Raw genomic sequence first — 21088 nt, 5'->3', positions numbered from 1 at the left:
AATCGACGGTTAAAGTGTGAAAGCCGATTTATTGAATCATCAGTACGTCGTGGAAAATAATTAATGCACACAAAATCTCTTGCGAGAGAATATCGGTATCGTGTCGGTGACGGATTTATTTATTTTGAAACACAAGTTGGTTTCATTTCAGTTGTTTTTATGAATCAGTTTGGTAGAGTGATCCATTTGCACTCGGTGACTTTTTATTCACTGTTAAAATGTCAAACCATTATTGACCGGGAAGGATGAACCGACAGCTGGTGACCAACGTCAGACTGGTTCAACGCTTTTTCACAGTATTACAGACAGTGAGACAGATCATCTGGTTGATCCGTTAAACCGGTGACCAGATAACTGCTTGTGGATTGGGTATGTTCTATAACGTGCTCTCACGTTGTATTTGGTAATCGGTACTACTGCCAACTATGCAATTTTTTTTTTCCTACATGTTTTGAATTGATTAATACAACATTTGGTACGGTTGTTGGTTCGAAATGTGACAAAGCAATTTATCAAAAGTTGTATTATTGATACTTGATAGTTCCCAAGGGAGACGGGATCTAGGGCGCCTCACACAGATCTCGTAGGCACATCTCAGTGTGTATTGAGAACATGTATTTATGTGTTATTTTTTACGGAAGATGTTTTAATATACAATGGGATGTGTCTGTAAGGTGGTTATGAGGCGCTCTGTGTGAGGAACAGATTTAGATTCCTCCCAACCGTGTTAGGTAGAAATTTCAGTAGTACAAAACAAATTTTAAATTGCATATATGTGGGTTTGGTACCATTAACGGTGTTTTGAGCTAGGCCCGTTCAATTATTTCATGGAGATCAGTTTTCGTTGGGGCAAGTCCGTGCCCACACCATTCCAACCATTTTTCCCAACCTTGCGTTGGGAATATATCCCATAAAATAAAGCACGTAGGCAGTTGGGAATATATCCCCACGTAGGCAGAGAGATATTCTCAATGCAAGGCTGTAACAACTGTTCTAATGGACTTTGTCATGATGGAAGTTAAATTTTTTTTTAGGCCATTTTTTTAGGTAAGTGGATTTTTTTTTTTAATTTTTATGGGTAAATGAGGTTTTTTAGGCTTAGTTTGAAAGAAGTATAAATGCAAATATGTAGAGTGTAAAATCTTATATTTTGTATTATTTTGTATGTATTTGCATTTTAACATTTGCATTATAACTCTTTCTAAACTGAGCCTTAGCTTTCCCATGTTGTCTTGCCTCACACTTTTTGGGTAAGATGCTAATTTTTAATCTTTTCTCATTTTTACCCCTTGTGGATCCAATGAGGTTGCAAGGAGCGGAGAAACTCTCGAGCCTTAATTGCAGGTATTTTTGACCTTTTGAATTTTTAGCATTTATTCTCTAATTGAAAAGCTCAATTTTCCTAAGGCTACATTTGTTTGAGGTGTAAAAGCAAATTTGCACTTTTGCAGTTGTTTGGATAACACCACCCCATCAGGTAAAACTCCACTAATAAATAATGCCTAAGCCCTAGGTGATGGATTGCACATTGAAGAATAAAAAAACAAAGGTACGGGTAGCTCTGTTCCATGAGGCAGAGATGAGGCACGTCAGGGTGGTCAATTAACGACTAGAGTGGTAGAAATGGTGAGATGTTGTAGGAAATATAGGAAGGAAGAAAGAAGAACAAAAAAACAGGGGGGTTTTTACTGGATTCAAGTGAGAACGAAGAGGAAAGACTCGCCAATCGCCACTGCAACTCCCCTGCTTTTGTCAGAGAAGGGAATGAGTAATGGGTCACTGGCGAGAAGGAAGATGGAAAGGGAAGCGGAGAGAATAGGAGGAAGATAAGAGAAACAAAGAGCAAGAAAAAAACGGAGGAAAAAAACAAAGAAAGCGGAGAGAATAGTGCTTTGGAATGTTGAGGACGATGAACAGGACCATTATTAGAGCAGAAAAATGGCGAGAAATAAAAAACCGATGAGAACGATGGGGCGGATCTGAGGAAAAAGGAAAAGAAAATGCGGGCAGATCTGAGAACGATGCATCCGTTCCTCAGATCCGTGAGAGAAAAAAATAGGGGCAAATCTGAGAACGATGCATCTCTTCCTCAGATTTGTTCATCAAATGGGAACAAAATGGTGCATATATGAGACTGATGCATTCATTCCTCATATCTGTTCCTCCATATTGGAAAAATGATGGAAGACTGAACTTGCACCGTTGCCAATAGAGAACAATACCTGGTAATTGTTTGAACGTTGCAATGAATAGAGGTCTGAGGAGAGAGCTTTACACCGATGGGGAAGACGATGGAATTTTACATCGATTTTATCAATGATAAATTTCCACCAGTTATCGATGTAAAACTTGGGCACAGTGGAGTTTTACGCTGGTTTACGGTGTAAAACAACACCTCAAACCAACAGATGCAAATGGTTCAAGTTTTCACCTCAAACAAACGTCGCCTAAGGCTCATTTTGGAAGTAGTGCAAATGCAAATATGTACAGTATAAATACATACAAAATAATAGAAAATGTAAGGTTTTATGCTCTATAATTTTGTATTTATACTCCTTCCAAATTAAGCCTAAGTGAGAGTCGTATCCAGGGAAACAATCTTTATACTTAATTCCACACAAACTTAAAAAACAAACATAGTATCTTGGTCAATGAAAACAAGGGCTGCAAATAAGTTGGATCAAGTCCAATTTGAATCTAATTTCGATCCAATAAGAGCTGAATTCAAGTACCCATTGATGATTGATCCCAACAAATCAAGTCAGGTCGGGGGGGAAGTTGATCCATTTAGTTAACCAATCAAATTTGAATATACCCTAATCCAATCAACCACGACCCAATCAATTAGTTATGAAATATTATATATTATAATATTACTGTATTATATTGTTATTTATGTTCAATCATCAATTTTTTTTTTATTACAATTCAAATCGAATCAGATTCGAATCAAATATCGGATAAGATACTTGAAATCAATTTCAAATCATACTCTTGAAAAATCTGACAAATTCTTATTAGATTTGGATTTGTGGGATTTCTTAGGGGTGCCCATGAGTCGAGCTTGTCACGAGCTATTCAAGCCTGGCTTGGCTCAATTTAAACCGAGCTTTGAGCTGAGCTCGAGCCCAGTGAAACTCGACTCGTGAGGCTAGTATAATAAATAAATATTTTTTTATTATACACACACACATACATACATACATACACACATACATATATATACATATATAAATATATAAAATAAATAGTTTTTATTATATATAATAATATTTTTATATAATGTTTTATTTTTATGTATAATAGTAAATAATTTTTATAATTCTTATTTTTTGTATGTAAAATAAACACTTTTTTATATGTATATTTTTACTTTTTTATATGTATAATAACAAATATTTTTTATAATTCTTATTTTGTTGTATGTAAAATAAAAAATATTTTTATATGTATAATTTTTATTTTTTTAGAAAAAACTTGGCGTGTAGTCAAGCTCAAACCAAGCCAAGCTCGAACTTGTGAGCTTTGGACCAAGCCGACTTCGAGCTCAAGTCTCTAGCTCGAGCTCGAGCCTAAGACTATTTCAGCGAGCCGAGCTTGAGTAGCCAAGTATTTGGCTCGGCTCGAATCCACTCCTAGCAATTCGGATTGGATATATCCTTTACCAAATCCAATATGATATGATCCATTTGTAGTCCTAATGGGAACCACAATCTCATTAACCAACTTTCTCCCCTTTAGAATTTAAAAAAACAAACACGACCATAAAAATATCGTGGGTTGTTTCATTTTGAAACACAAACACAATGTTTAGACTTAATCCTGTTTATTGGTGGTGATTAGGCATTTTAATCATGATTTAAATTGAATTTTATTTGTTACAACGCTTTAAAGCTTTTTTTTATTTTATTTTGAGGTAACATATACGTACATGAAATCTACATTTACTCCTCATAGACCACATCTCACACCAATCAACATCACATTGCAGGCATGCATTAGGAATATCTTTCCATGAATAATAAAACAACATAACAATTATGGGAAATATTCCCGATGTGTAGCTTCAATGTGATATTAGTGTAAATAGTAGATATGATCTCATATCCTCACATACATCCTGTGATGAGTAGGGGTATTCATTATTTGGTTAATCTAACCATGAGCTATTTTTTGAAAACAAACCAAAATCAATCGATTATTTTGACCGATTTGATTTTTCGATTTATTTAATATTATATATATATATATACCAGTCAATTCAACTCAATTAATTTTCGATTTTTCTTAACCGAAAACTGAAACAATACCACCAATTTTTTACCAATCGATTTGACTAACCGGATTTTTTATTCGGTTCAGATTTTTCGTTTTTTGCTGAGCATGGAATGTGGCAGATGGAGTCCAATGTGCGAACACATATTATTAATCATTCATGGATTTTTTTTAATAAGGAATTAGAGATGATTGAGGGATTGTCAGAATGATAATTTTTTAATTTTAATGAGGGACATCCACGCATCAGCCAAGCTAAAATGTCAAATAATGGACTTTCATTTTGTTTGCGTTAATTGAATACCATTTGAGTGTTTTCTGTCATTTCTAAGTTCTAACACACAATTAACAATACCACCTATCACCATCATATAAGAATGCAGAAAAGTCCCCTCACAGCCACGTGTCCCCCAAAACTATGGGGGCCATTTTACACGAGCGGAGGAGCCTAATAACCATTCCGTTTCCATTCCGTTAGCGGTTACTCTTCTACACCTTCCAAAATTTGAGTCCGGATCTCCTGCCAATAACAATCTTGCCCATGTTTACCCACAACACACTATCTCCCATGAATTGAATTCGGATCTCCTATTCACGAGAATTTGTTCATTTTTACCCATAACACACTATCCCTTGTGAATTGAGAACATTTTCCCTTGTATAATATTATGCAAAGGATGAGATGTTCTCCATGTGTAGTTGTGATAAATGTGGACAGGAGATCCGGACTCCCATGAATTGAGAACATCTCCCCCCCTATATAATAATATGCAGAGGATGAGATGTTCTCCATGTGTGGCTGCAATGAACGTGGACAGGAGATCCAAACTCCCAAAATTTTCTAGTTTTTTTCTCCATTCCCACTCAAAGCCCCTGCTTTTTCTCTTTTCTTTTCGGCAATGAAAATATGAAACCCTAATGCCCTCCACCACCAGTTGCAGTGCTTTCTTTGAGGGCCACCGATCTTATCGGTGACAATACGAGGGGTTTTTTTCTTTTTACTGTCACCGGTGCCATTACCAGGTTGAGGTTACTATCATCACATGATATTATAAAATCTTAATTGCTTTCGGATGGTAATCTTATTGTATGAACACTTTGTTTTTTAAGATGTTTTCAATCTGAATATAACTTAGTGAACCATTTCAAATGAAACTATCATAAACATTCAGTTCTTCATGGTCTCGAACTATTGTTTCTGCATTAATTTAAAGTTTTAGTAAAGTTAAAATCTGTTTCTAAATTTTGTTCATTTCAATCAGCACCAAATAGCCACGAGAGTGAAACTTATATTCCTATATTCAATGATTTAGAGCTCTAGATAATGGAATCATTTGATTTATGGGCCTAATGTATTTTTAGTCTAAGAACCGTAACACCCAAAGACCATGTTGGAATGTTTTCTCGAACTTTCAATTACTAAGCGTTTTTGGTATACAATTTGTCATTTTTTATTTCAAAATGGTTAAAAGCAAGGTTTTCTAACCGTAGTTGATTTGAACGGTTAGACCGTTCGGCCTGGGAACCGTCCAGGCAACTGGTGGTTCCGTTTTACCCCAAACCTGGGTTTTAATAAAAAACCATTGAAAAAGTCAACAATCTATCGATCCGGGCGGTCGAACCGTCAACCCATTCACCGATTTTTGACTATTTTTTATTTTTATATTTCAGAACAGACCATCCATTCGAACTGAACAATCAGATCATCAACCAAAAAACTGGTGGCCCAAACGGTTACATTTCCGGGTCATTTTTTAAAACGCTGGTTAAAAGTATGTAAACAAGTTATTAATCTTTTAGTGCAGCTTGTACCAGAAAATATGGTTTGACTTTTAAGTTTTGTAGTTATGAATCTAAGAATCTGATGTCTAACTTTCAAGATCAAAAAACCCAGTTGAAACTGTTGAATAGGATCTGGGTTACTTGAAAAACTATTTAGTCTTTTGTGGAAGAGGTTAGATAGGTGGTACCCTATGTCTCAAATATGGCTGCCATCTTGGATACAAAAACTCACTAAGCTATACGAGTCCTAAAATATATGAAAGCGGTTGCAGATTTAAAAGTTACATAAATGTAACTTATGTTATCTACTATTTAGTCTTTTTTTTTTGTTATGTTATCTACTTATTTACCTCTGAAGGAGCATATTTGCAGAGTGGAGTGTATGTGTATTTTTTTCTTGGATGCATCGCATAAGGAGAATTACATGACTCCCACCAGTGGGATATGATATATTAAAAATTAGTTATTCAACAAAAAATAAGGAAAAACTAGACAACTTATGTAAGAAAATAGAGAGAAGTTGTTGGTCTCAATGAACAAACTTTCCAGAAAAAAAATACTTAAGAAATTAGAAAACAATACATTCATTCGAACCAAGTTGGAAGAAAAAAAATACTTAGAACTAGTTGTGGTCATCAATGTGAGTATTCTGCAGTTGAAAGAGAGAAACAAAAAACCTCAACATGAGAGACAAATTTTTTAACAGCCTTTTGTTCTTAGGATTTTGGAAGAGATTTGCTTGTGTTGGAGTCACTGGAATCTCAGCCACCCGTGTTTGAGTCACTAGAATCAAGTCACCGGTGTCTATTATTGTAGAAGTTTGGGTCCTGACATGAAGAGAAAAGAAAGAGGGATATGAGAGTTTGGGCAAGAAAAATTTGTCTCTCATGTTGAGACAAATTGGTCACCCATTTCATCGGTGACCACCGGAGATGTGATTGCAACTGGTGGAGGGAGGAAGGTAGGGCTTGAGTCCTGACCTGAAGAGAGTAAACGTAGGGTGTATGTTTTGGGCACTAAATGCAAAGACATCGAATTTGGGTTGGGGGAATTACGACTATCCATGCTTACGATGCTTGCTCCCCTCTGCTCGTGTTTTGCTACCACACGAACCCAGGGACACGTGACGCAATAAGCTTAAATTACATCTCAATATTGAATTAGGACCCATATTAACATGGTGAGAATCATCGGTATATGTTTGTTTTTGGCATTTTGGTGAAACGCCGAATCCTCGTAGGAGCCGTTTGAATATCACACACCTCACTAATAACCCCTCTTCCCAAAATCGGTGTCGGGAGCCACTCCTCAGTTAATCGGGTTATTTTGGTTGTGATCTATAGATCCTCAACTCTTTTAGGCCACGGATCCAACTATCCAAGGAGACTGGAGACTGCCGTATATTAATTAACCTTTTTACCATTATCAATTCCCTCAGCAAACTTCATTCCAATATCACACCTCCCTCCTCAAGCTAATTCTTTTTTCAATTTCATTTCATTACACACCGTTTTTTATTTAGGGGTTTTATTGTTCACTTCATTTCATAAAATTTTATTAATTTGTAATGGAATTATTGATAAGTAAAACATCAATAATGAGCTTGGCCGCCGGACTCGGATACTAAAAGCTGTTCCCACATTTCTACCCACGAGATGTTACAGCTGTTACTGAAAATATTTTCAAACAATTCGTGAGTAACTTGTCTTTGTATTCTCGAGTTGTGAAATAACAGCCACGTGGCGAGTTAGGGTCTGCTAATTTTACGTTTATCCAACTGCACATCAAAATCATCTGTTACATCATCGATATTCTGATGTACGATTGAGTGAACGTGGCCAATAATGTGTTGTGATCACCAGATCCGAACTTGAAATTACCATCACGACTCCAAGTCCGAAAGAAAATGGATTATTTCCACAGATCAGATACCCAGGTGGAATCGGCAGATATTTGATCAAGCGGCGGAAGTCACGATCGCATGGATGAGGAAATGCAGTGGTTCTTTTGGAAATATTTTCCTATTTAAGAGCTGAGTCAATCAGTCAACTCAACTGACTGCTCCTGACATGTTGGAAAGGCAAGAAAAGAAAGACTATAGAGAGCACAAAATCGTCTCAACTCGCAAATAAACGTGCGTTGATCGTCTTCCTTTTTTCTCGGAAGCATTTCATTATTTTATCAGGACCACCTCTTACATTCTTTCGTTTTCCGTCTCCGCCACGATTTCACCACGGAAGACCTGAGGAGAGGCGTTCACACTGCATGATACAAGTGTATAACCAGTGATACCCGCCAAAATCAAACCATACTTTCAGCTTCTCCGAGTACCCTTAACTGTTGCATTTATTGAGTCTTGTTTGAAATGACAAATTACCTGGTTAGATCTCTGGTCCTAAGTCTCCTACATGGGAAGAACTGCAATCGTCTCGTTTCTCCGCTTACCACTGTAAGACCTGCAGAAACTTTTTGTGTCAAGCATCAGAACTACCTCTTCTTGGGCATCTCGCAACTGAGACGGACGTTGAGCACTTCGTCTTCGTCGGCGGAGACTGGGCTGGCCGAGAAGGATCCAAAGGAGAATTCGGATGCGGATGGTGCAGAACGACAGATGGGAGTGTCACAGGAGAACGGTGTCGTGGTTTCTAGCTATTGGGGAATTTCTCGGCCGAAGATTACAAGGGAGGACGGAACGGTTTGGCCTTGGAATTGCTTCAGGGTAAGGAAGAGTAAGGCTTCACTTGATTTTTATCGCTTTTGTTTAGATGATTTTATTTCAACTCTGAGATTGATGATAGAATTAACTGTTGCATTGCCTTGGTATTTTGAGTTTTTTGGAAGATAACATCGATCTGGTGTTAAATTACGTACTGACCTTGATTTCTTTTTCTGGAAATTAGTTATGTTTGAAGCTGTGGAGAATGTTGATCTGGTTTTGTTTTGGGTTTTTAGCATATAAGGCTTCACTTCTTCTTCTTGCCATTTGTTCACCAGAACCGCCGTCCGCTTCCGGCAACGTTGCCGGAGGTGGCGGCGGTGCTGGTGCTCATTCTTCTGCCGGCCGCCGCCACCACCTCTGTCTCTACCCATCTCCGGCAACGTTGCCGAAGGCGGAGGTGGCGGCGGGCGGCAGCGGACGGCGGTGGCAGGTGATGGCGGACGGCGACTCTGGTGAACAAATAGCAATATATTTAAGAAAAAGTAACCTGTTTTTAATTTTTTTTAAATATAGGGTTTTTAACATATAAGGGCAACTTTTGGAATTTAATATCAATAAAAGTATTATATTTAAAAAAAATTTAAAAATAAATTAATTTTTAAAAAATAATATCAATAAAGGTAAAATACTGTTCATCATCTTCTTCTTGCTATTTGTTCACCGGAATCGCCATCCACCTGCCGCCGCCCCTGCCTCCGGCAATATTGCCGGAGGCAGAGGTGGTGGCGGCGCTGGTGGTCATTCCTCTGCCCGCCGCTGCCGCTGCCACCTCTGTCTCTACCCATCTCCGGCAACGTTGACAAAGGCGGAGGTGGTGGCGGGCGACAACGGACGACAGTGGCGAGTGATGGCAGACGGCGGCTCTGATGATCAAATAGCAAGAAGAAGATGAACAGTATTTTTACCCTTTATTAATATTATTTTTAAAAAATTAATCTATTTTTAATTTTTTTTTTAAATATATTACTTTTATTGATATTAAACCCCCAAAATTGCCCTTGTATGTTACCCCTTCTCCTTTATAGCTTTAGGAACTTAATTTTGTATTTCTCTCTAAACTGATCTGGTGTCACCGACATATATGGTCCACCCTTGGAGAAATTCAGAAAATTATTGAGACTGCAAAAATTATGATATATGGACTAAGGTCACATACCTTACTTCAGAATCAGTTATTCTTAACTTAATTTAATTTCATGGAATGGAATGGGACTGAAAAAGTACATTTCTTTGCTCAGGAAGCAAGGACAAACAAGAGTCCTCTGATTGAATTTTATAAAGGATTAAAACAATTTTCTATATAAATATCATGAATCAGTTCATTATGAAATGTATTACTAGTTAGTAGAAAAAGCGGTCATTTAATTAATAAATATCACTACAAGAGCCCGATGTTTTGATGCACCAATTTGGTGTTAAATTGCTGGCCTTGATATTATGCACCAATTTTAATAAATATCACCGCTGTAGTTTTTTTCGTTGTATTCTTGTATGCTTCAGTGCCTAACTCTTTTCTCTGTTTTTGTAGCCTTGGGAATCTTATTCAGCTGATTTGTCAATAGATCTGAGCAAACACCATGTACCTAAGACCTTTCTGGACAAAGTTGCATATAGAACGGTGAAATTTCTTAGGATTCCCACGGATATGTTCTTTCAGGTCAGTTATCTACTTCTTTTTCTTTTTTACCTTGTTATGCCTATGTTTATTGTTGAGCTTGCTGCTTATAACTTACAGCACTTATATATGTACACACAGATACATATATATGTGGTGGGTGCACTAGAGAGATAGTCTGTTAACAAGGTTATACGATTATCAAGTTGGCAAATAATTGGATAAATGTTTATGTTGATAACGTCCCAGAGTGATCTGATTCAAATTTGGTCCAACAGATAAAAAGGTAACAGATGCTTTATGAACACTTGAATGTGGTAAAAAGGTTTTAAAACCAAAAGCTGAAAGGCTGTAGAATAATGTGTTTAAATTTTAAAATTGGCTTTGGATTATAAGGAATAAGTAGGGACTTATAGTTGCTGGACAAGGTAAAAACAAGCTCAGAAACAAATTAAGAAGATTTGAAAACAAAGATAGGAGAAATCAGGGTTTGTGATATGGTCTGTTTTATCGTGAGCTGAGAGTTATAAAGTTGTATGGGTAATAAAGATAATGATTAGGGATTTCTGGTGACTGAGCAAGGTAAAAACAATATCACAAGCATATCTGTGGTATACAAATTGAAGGAGATATTTAGAGTTGTAAGTTAAAATTTTCTTTTAATTCATACATTCATCATAAAAAAAAACCATACATTCATTAAAAGTAACTGAAATTCTTGATGCCAATACTTTGGATAGAATTTTATAAACACTACCTATTAGGCTTTTAGGTCTATGATGTAGCACAATCCGGTCACTCTTAGCTGGCGCTCGCATGGCTCCTGAGAGGTACTTGAAACGAGAGGAAAGAGGAAGAACTCCCGGGGGGTTTCCCGGCGGAAACGCTCTGATGCTTAAGTTAGTATTGTGTGCAAGAAGCTGAAGGAAAACGAAAGCTAAGAGTGCAGGTTGCGCTAGTGATTCAAGATACCTTGTTCATTGAGAATAAGCCCCTTATAACTGAATTCCGTTGCTTCAGGCCCTCTGACCTCTGACAGGGCAGGTATAACCGCCACTGTCAGTCTGCCACAGCCGTTACAAGCAGGGCTGAGGTGGCACGCGCGGGGCCGTCGTGCAGGGTACGTATCTGTCAAGTGTGGGATGCCTTTCCAAGGGTGGCAGGCACGGCGAAGGGGACATGCCTGCTGTCCACAGGTTTGTCGGGTATGGCGGTCGGGCAGGAAGCCCTCCTATGGTATACCGAACTGTTCTCCTGCGAATTACCCTAAGTTGGGCTGTCCTTTGGGTGACGGGCTGCTTGTAGCCGGTTATGCCGAGCTTGCCGACCCGAGGTCTTTGTGCCTCGGGGCGTCCGGAGAAGAATCGGTGCGTTCTTGCTTAGGAGTGGCCCGAGGTCCATTGGGAGGAGCTTGGGTCTCAAAAGGGGTCAGGGAGCCCCGAACTTGGGACCCCCCGAAGTGCCTTAACCCCGGGGAGGTGGTGCGGGCAAGGTGGCTTTCGACGAATAGTTTACTCGCCGAGTCGCCGTGCTGAACTCGGTGGGACTTTCCCTCCAAGTTGTACTCATGTCCGTTGCGCTGTCATGCTGAGTCACTATTTGAGCAAGGTCACGCCCATGTGTACCTGAGCTACGAGGTCGGGCCAAATCACCCTCCATCAGTCTATAATCCTTTATATCACAAGCATCTTCTTTCTTTGGGACCAAAATAATAGAATTGGAATTGAGGCTTCTCTCCAAAGCTACGTTTGAGTGAAACTCCTCAAATACTTTTAGTAGGTCCTCTTTGAGGAAATGCTAGCCTACCTTGAAAAAAAGAATTGTGAACCCATCCGGCCCTGGAACTTTGTCTCTTCTATCTGTTTAACAGTCTCCCATATTTCCTCCTGTGAAAAAGGTTTTACCAGCTTTGAAGCTTCCTCTTCTGATATACTGCTGAACTGTAGCCCATTTAACTGAGGCCATATCTTGAAACTCTCCTTGTACAGGTTTGAGTAGTATTCCACTATTGCTTCTTTGATTCTTCCAGCTCCATTCACCATCTCCCTATTGACTTTTAGGCACCTTATATTGTTCACTCTTTTCTTGGCACTTGCCATTTTACGGAAGTATGCAGTATTACTATCCCCTTCAACCATAAATTTCTCAATCTTTTCCTCCACTTTATTTCTTCTTGAACTGAAAGCTTGTCAAAAGTTAGTTTTGTTTCCTCCGTCCTTTTACTTCTTGAATTTGCCCTATTTCTTCTTCCCTGTCAATGCCCACTATATGTTGCAGAAATTTTAGCTTTCTGACTGCCACCCCTTAAAAGTTTTCTTGTTCCATTTCTTGATTTCCATTTTCTTTCAACCCTTTTAGCTTCAAAAACATAGCATGATTGGCTGACCAAGAGAGCTGCATCTCTACCCACCAATTCTTCAACAAGCCCACAAAGCCGAGCTCTTTCAGCCACATATGTTCAAACCTAAAAGGACCTGGAGCTTTTTCATTTCCAACATTATCCAAAAGTAAAGGCATATGTTCAGAGATGGGCCTCAACAAGGCACTTGAGCCAAATATTGGAAGCCCTCCTCCCAATCTGGTGAGATAGTGAAACCTGTCCAACTTCACTAAAGTAGGCTGTGATTGATTATTAGTCCATGTGAATCTTGCCCCACTAAGCAGAAGAACAATTAGATCCCTTCTGTTAACAAAATTTTCAAATTCTCTAATACTTGCATCTCTTCTGCCCCTCCCTTCTTCTCATAGAAAATCTTGTTGTAGTGAAGTTGCCACTTGAGAATATGTACAGTATGGCCCTCCCTTTTTTCTTTCTTGTCTTCAATCAAAGTTATCTTTTTTTTTTTTTTAAAAAAAAGGCCACTTAAGCACCATGGCAATGACACATTACACCCTGTAATGTCACCCAGCTCTGCCCAAAACGAAGTCCTCTCTGAACTGTCAGTAGGCTCATAGATGGTAGTAAGTAAGCCCCTGAAGTTGCCTGAAATCAAGCCAAGGAGTATAGTAACCGAATAAGCACCTACCTTTGTATTTGATACTTCATTTCTGTTACTATCCCAGACTACTAAAGTACTTCCATCTGTCCAATTTCTGGTAACATTCACACTACCTACAACCCCAAATACTTCTAAAAAGGTTCTCACTAACCTATTGAAATTAGCTTCTTGTAAACATAAAATGTCATGGATATCTGCATTGTTTACCATCAAAACCGCTAGAAGCAAGCTCAGATGATAATGTCCTCGGAAACGGAAATACTAGTAACCAAAAACACAATCAGAATTGTAAAAGTCTCTAAGCATTTTTCTCTCTCATGTATGGACGAATATTCTATTCAGTTTCCTTGAAAGGTGACCTTTTACTTTGAGAAGTTCAAAAAATGAGCTTTTGGTTTGAATTGAAAATTCTGCTTTCTTCCCCTCTTTCTTGGAGCTCCAAAAGGCAACTTCATCAATGTCTTACCTAATGTACCCTTCAGAAATTCTTTATTTTATTTTCAAAGTTACTAAAAGAAATTGCTCTGAAAAGCTTATCCAGGTGCCCATACTCAGTTGAGTCATTTTAGTGTTCTAGGGCTGAGATTCTAAGGTAACCTGTTCAATATTCCTCATTTGGGTGGGACGGGGTGAGGGGTGTTCCAAACCTCTCTGTAGATTGTATTACCAACAGACTCAGAATAATAAAAGATAAAACCAAGCACTTTTCACAAAAAGAGAGCTTACCCAGGTGTCCAAAGCACTTTCCACACAAGAAATTTCAATAAAAAGACTCCCTTCTTAAATTTACATAGAAGGGAATGAAGTCAGTTCCGTCCTCTATTTTTCTCTATCTCGAGTTGGTATGAGGGTGGGGAACATTATTTTTTCAGCAAAGAATATCTTTTATCCATATGATATGGAACTTTAAATTGCATGGATTTTCTTTAAACATTATCATTCTAAGTTTATTGTCTATGCTAGTTTTTTTCCACTATTTTTATGAACAGCGAGTGCCGGATTGGGTTTTCAAATATTGTTATTTTTTACTTTCTCTCAGTGTTAGGTAATTGGTGTTGTAACTACTTATCCTTTCAATTGTGATACAGAGGCGGTATGGGTGTCATGCAATGATGCTGGAAACTGTGGCAGCTGTTCCTGGCATGGTAGGAGGAATGCTCTTGCATCTTAAGTCTCTTCGTAAGTTTCAGCAAACTGGTGGTTGGATTAAGGCGTTACTTGAAGAAGCAGAGAATGAGAGGATGCATTTGATGACCATGGTGGAGCTTGTGAAACCTAAATGGTATGAAAGACTATTGGTTCTTACTGTTCAGGGAGTCTTCTTCAACTCTTTCTTCATTCTCTATGTGCTTTCCCCAAAGTTGGCACACAGATTTGTTGGGTATTTGGAGGAGGAGGCAGTACATTCATACACTGAATACTTGGAAGCTATCGAGAGTGGTGAAGTTGAAAATGTTACAGCTCCTCCTATTGCCATTGATTATTGGAGGCTACCAAAGGATGCCACTCTGAAGGATGTTGTGACTGTTATTCGTGCAGATGAAGCCCATCATCGAGATGTCAACCACTTTGCTTCAGTGAGTTCCACAAGACTTGTACCATCCATGATTTTAATTTGTTATCTTCTTCTAAGAAATTATTTGGTATTCTTTTCTGAGGATGATATAATCAGCCACATGTTTTTTTTTATCAGTGAAAATGATTTTATTCAAAAAGAGAATATTAGTACAGAGAATGGGTAGCCTTGGCTACCCCAATGTCTAAAGACATTCCGCCTAAAATTTGCTTTGTAGACTTACAACAGAGCCCAAAAACAATGTTCCCTGTTAGCCCCTTGCTTTGCTAGCTGATCCCCAAACCCATTTGCTGCTCTTGGAGTCCACTGAAATAAAACCTGCATATCCTTTGTGGAGTGATTAATTTTCTTAATCTCATTTCTGAATACCCATGGAGCCTTTCCATCCTGTTTCAGCCAGCTTATCACCACTTTGGAGTCGCCGTCTACAACCAACTTCCTTACACCTATTTCTGAGGCCTTTTGTATACCGAAAACCAAAGCTTTTAGTTCAGCTGTAATGGAGTCTCCCCACCCAATAGGGCCGGAAAACAGCCCCACTACATTCCCCCTGTCATCTCTAATGACCCCACCAATACCAGCCATGCCTGGGTTGCCAAAACTGCTCCCATCAAAGTTTAATTTGAGGAATTAAACAACAACAATTAGGTGAAAGGCACCAGCCAGGCCTCCTCCTCTGCATCAGATCACAGGTGTTAATTGCACCATGGTAAACTTCCCAACAAAAGGCACCCACTTTAGGGGGAATAGGGTGACACCAGACTTCACGGAATGGAAAATGGACCCCAGGTTGAAAAGAAGTCAAAGCTTTGAAGAAGGATGCACAACTGAACTCACCAAGGGGGTTAGGAATCTAATTTCTAGTGTCTTGCTTGGTAGAATCTATACAAATCCCATCAAGCAACTGAATAGTAGAAGACACCAAATCCAACTCTGAGTCACACACATTTCTGTGGAGACCCAGGTTCCAAGCATACCCAGATTGCGAGGGAGAGGGGGACAGGAAATCAGCAACCAGCTTTCCTTTAAAGCAGGACAAAGCAAAAACTAAAGGGAATAAAGTCTTTAAATAAGAGTCACCCACCCAAACAACTTCCCAAAATTTGACTTTGTTACCTGAGTTGAGATCAAACCTGACATGATTGAGGAACAACGAGAGGAGTTTGTGAATCACTTTCCACGGTGAAGCACTGGAAACCCTATAAGACACTCCAGTATTCCAACCATTTTCAGAGAGCCCATGAATACTAGTCACAATTTTATGCCACAGCCTATCTGTTTCTTGTGGGAACCTCCATAACCACTTTCTAGTAGAGCCTCATTCTTTTCTTTCAACCTTCCTAACCCCAATCCTCCAAATTCTTTCCTCCTAGTTATAATATCCCATTTTACTAAACGATCTTTCTTCTTCTCGCCCGGTTCCCACAAGAAATCCCTCATTATTCTCTCTGATTTCTTTCTCACAACTTAAGGCAAACTAAACACCGAAAGGTAGTAACTAGAAGGTTTGCTAGGGTAGACTTGATAAGAGTAATCCTTTCGCCCAGAGAGATATAATTCCTCTTCCACACCGCACGTTTCTTTTCAAACCTCTCCACAACTAGATTCCAAAAATCTATGCTTCTGGGATTTTTACCAAGGGGGAGCCCTAAATACTTGAGTGGCCACTCACTACTTAACATCCTAGTTCCTCGGCCCAAACATTAATCTCTTCTGGTGCTAAATTGATCCCTGCCACCTGGCTCTTGTGGTGATTCACTCTTAGATTTGTCACTTTTTCAAAGAGTTTTACCAACATTCTCAGATTTCTTGCCCCTACGTCATCACCAGCCTCACAGAAGATAATGATGTCATCTGCAAATTGTAGATGCGTTAGCACCACCCTCTCCCTTCATACTTTCCAATCCTTTAACAAGCTTACCTCCGCTGCCCTCGAGATCAATCTACTAAAGGCCTCAACTAAAATGGTGAAGAGGAAAGGGGACAAAGGGTCCCCTTGTCTCACACCTCTTAGTGCACCAAAGAAGTCCTTAATTGCACCATTCACCAACACTGAAAAATGGGAAGATTGAAGACTTCCTTTAATCCATTTACACATTCTTGCCCCAAAACCATACTTTCTCTCAGCACACTCATTGGCAATGAGTATTTGATCTAGCTTACACACAATGCCCTTCCTTCTTGCTACCTTGAAATCCTCCACACACTCATTGGCAATGAATATTTGATATGAAATTTGTCTATCTTGGATGAAGGCCCCTTGAAAATGAGATATGATTGACAGTAGGGCCTTTTTTAACCGAATAGAGAGGACCTTTGCAAGGATTTTATACTGACTTGTCACCAGGCTGATTGGCCTAAAATCCTTGGGGTGGCAGGCACCAGATTTCTTGGGAACCAACGCAATGAAAAGCAGTTGCAAACTTGTAATTGCTTCAGCTGAGTTATTGCTTTGTCCAAGGGAATAAAGGAGATATTGATGATAACTATTTCTATTTTCCATATTTTCATGCAAAACCTAAAGGACATTGTCATCATCATCATCCAAGCCTTATCCCATCTATATGAGTTGGCGACATTCATCGCCATTCCGTTCTATTTAATGCATTATCCATTGTTAAATTGTTGATACTTGTATCAATTCTTACTACTTCTACCCTTGTCCCTTTTGATCTACCCCTAGCCCTTGTAGCCCCTACAACTTGCAATAAATCATTTCTTCTTACGGGTGCTGTTGATGGTTTTCTATGCACGTGACCAAACCATCTTTGTATACTTTCTCTCATTTTATCACCTATTGGAACTACTCCTAGTTCCTTTCAATGACTCATTTCTGATCTTATCCTTTCTAGTTTTTCCACTCATCCATACCAGCATCGAATTTCTGCCACACTCATTTTTTTTGACATGTTTCTTGACTGCCCAATACTCTACTCCATACTAGAGGAGCAAGTTGCACAGGTTGGGCTGGGTTTAAGCTCAATCCAAACCCAACCCTAAGAATTGTGCTTGAGTAAGCCCCAACCAGGCTTGATGTCATGCCCGATTTGTCAAACCCAGGTCTAGCCCACACTGAAATTTGTTGCAATTGGGCCTGGGCAGGGTTCGGGTTGGTTAATTAGCTCACACTAAAATTTGACATAAATGTATGTCTGCATGCATGCATGTATACAAATATGTTTACATACATGTATGTATGCATACAAGTATGTGCCTATATATGTATGTATGTATGCATATAGTTGGGCCAGGCTTGGGTTGGGATAAGGTTGAACCAGGTTTCGGCTGTGCTTGAGCTACTTAAGGGCTAAGCCCAGAACCTGGCCAAACCTGAAAAAAAAAATAAAGACCAAACTTTTGGGCCTAGGCCCAGCCCTAGGACCGAAATCCAAGCCTAACCCATGTAAAATTGTGGGTTGGGTTGGGTTGGTTTGAACTCGGGTTGGGCCTGCCCAAGTTACATCCCTACTCCATACAACATAGCTACTTATGACTGTTTTATAGAAGTTTCCTTTTAATCTAAGTTGTATTCACCTATCACATAAAACTTTTGATGCAGCCCTCTGTTTTTCCCATTTTGCTCTAATTTTATGTGAGGCATCTTCCTCAATCTCTCCCTTGTTTTGAATTATTGAACCATGGTATCAAAAAATGTCATGTTGAGGGTTATCTTGCTGGTTTCCAATCTTAAGTGCACCCTGAATTGCTCTCCTATTTGTATTAATTTTCATGTCATATATTCTATTTTAGTCCTACTTATTTTAAAATCTCTTGTTTCCAAGACATTTGTCCATAAGCTTAATTTTAATTTTACATTCAGCCTTCATTAGTTTCATTAATTAAAGCAAAGTCACCAGAAAACAACATGCACCATGGGACCTCTTCCTGAATATATTTGGTCAAATTCATCTATGATTAGTGCAAATAGATAAGGGCTAAGTGCTGAACCTTGGTGAGAACCCACCCTAACTACGAAATCTGATGTCTCTCCCACAGTTGTTCTAACATTGGTCATTGCATCCTTATACATATCCTTATTTAAGTGTATTTACCCATTTGGAACCCCTTTCTTTCCAAAGACCCACCATACTGTCTCTCTAGGAACTCTATCATATGCTATCTCTAGATCAATGAACATCAAATCAAAGATCTCTTTTTTCTTCTCTAAACTTTTCTATCAATCATTGCAAAAGAAGATAGTTTCCATGATTGATCTCCCTAAGATAAACCCAAATTGATTCTCTGATATACATGTTTCATGTTGTAATCTTTGCTCAGTTGGTCTAATTGATAACTCACAATAACACATCTTGGCATTTGTCTTTGAAATTTATTCTGAAAATAGTTGCTTAGTTTAATACCGTACTTTTATATGTTGAGAATGATGTTGTTAGCTTTTTATAGAGAAAAATGGACATAAGAAAGAAGCTTGGAAATCTTGATGTCACGCTATAAGTTTTTATATATTGTGGTGTATGGTGTGGTATAAAGACATGTTGGGAGGGCTTTGTATGGCAACTACCATAGATGTAGCATGAGGTGGATATCCTAATAATTCCACATGCTTGATGTCTCCCCCCTCAACTGTGGCAAATTTTAACTTAGCAAACCCTTGCCAAGTGGCCACCATTTTTTTTTTTGAAAATTTTGACCTGTTTAACATTAATCTTTCCTTGGTTGATGATTGACATCCTTTTCAGTCTCATGCCTTGAAAATTAAAGAAAAGAAATAAGTAATCTCTGGGAATGTTGGAACTGCTGTAAATGTCCAAATATCTGATTTTCACTCTTCATATAGTTTCTCTCTATATTGTTGTTTCTTTTTTTATTTCGATATTTATATTCAATTATCTTGGTGTCTCATTCTGGGATTAATAGATTGATCAGTTAATTTTCTTCTGATTTTTATATAGATCCCCCCTCTCTCTGTGATAATTCATCTTATTTTAAATATTATATTGATGGGCGTGTTATTCTTGTATTTTGACACACTGCATGTGATGCAGGACATTCATTTCCTAGGCAAGGAATTGAGGGAGGCTCCAGCTCCTATCGATTACCATTAGTATATCATTCCCTTTCTGGTTTATGTGTAGGGGTGTATATTTGTATCAGTGAATCTGTATCTAATTGCTATATAGAGGAATAAGATGTAGTAGTCCGTCAAGGGTGATAGAGAAGGGTAAATCAGTGTAATCCCATGTAGAAACACGCTATTTTACAGTATGTCCTTCCTAAGTGGGTAAATATGAACTTCTGATGAAAAAGAAAGAGAAATTGAATCTGGCTTTGGGGACCAACAGCAACAGGTAAGTGGTTGAATGGAATTGCTTCTGATTACTTATTATGGGTCCAAGCTTTTAAGTTTTAGATGGCTGGTACCGGTCTAGAGGCGAGATCCTTTTCCTCTTATTTCTGTTTCTGAGTGATTTTTAATTTTTGTACAAATTATGTTTATTTAGGATGTGTTTGTTGAGCCCGGATCCTGTAAGCAAAAAACGTGGTCTTCGTCTTAATTGCTTGGTTGTATTAATATTTTGGGGTGACAAGCCTTAGAAAGTGTGAGTTCGAGACTTCAAGTCGGCCACTGGTCTATAATCAGACCACCACTGACCACTCCCAAGAACTCGACAGGACCAGCGTTGGGTAACGATCTTTTGGCCTTTTAAGGTGGGTGAAATTTAATTAAGGCCGAACAGCGTAACGAATAATCAGTATAAATCCATTCAAATGTGCTGAAAGTAAACATCGTGGTTGAATCGTTGCAGGAAAATAAAGCTCAAATCAACTCTAAAACATCGACAGGAGATGGGGTACCGCGGATGGTGAAATCGGATTTGGTCCTCACAAGACCGTGATCACACCGATTGCACAGTCATTTATTTGCATGCAGCTTTGAATTGAAAATATTCCCGATACACGGTTATAAAACGGCTCTGAGAACGGTATGAACATAGTCTTGTGAGCAATGAAACCGATCTCAGTTGTGTATCGTCGTGAAAGCTACAATATATGTCATTATACGATTCAATAGACAAACCCAATCAAAAGCACCCCTAGAAAATTTGGTGAATTTTTCGTTGGTTAAGGGGGGTACCGAAGAAGTTCTGATGATGACCAAA

The 21088-nt window shown here is 38.6% G+C and overlaps 1 protein-coding gene across 1 annotated transcript; it reads left to right on the top strand.

Moving 5' to 3' along the window:
• Positions 1-8209: 8209 nt before the first annotated feature.
• Positions 8210-20243, top strand: LOC104609466 (ubiquinol oxidase, mitochondrial-like). Its single transcript, XM_010275794.3, has 4 exons — positions 8210-8776; positions 10305-10433; positions 14479-14967; positions 19973-20243. Exons 1-4 carry the CDS (start codon positions 8423-8425, stop codon positions 20030-20032), a joined length of 1032 nt encoding a protein of 343 aa, XP_010274096.1. The 5' UTR covers positions 8210-8422; the 3' UTR covers positions 20033-20243.
• The last annotated feature ends 845 nt before the right edge of the window (positions 20244-21088 follow it).

Source organism: Nelumbo nucifera, chromosome 5, assembly GCF_055504915.1.
Source record: "Nelumbo nucifera cultivar China Antique chromosome 5, China Antique-T2T, whole genome shotgun sequence".
Lineage (NCBI taxonomy): Eukaryota > Viridiplantae > Streptophyta > Magnoliopsida > Proteales > Nelumbonaceae > Nelumbo > Nelumbo nucifera.
The sequence above is the reverse complement of the archived record's forward strand: the minus strand, read 5'-3'. Positions and strand labels throughout refer to the sequence as shown.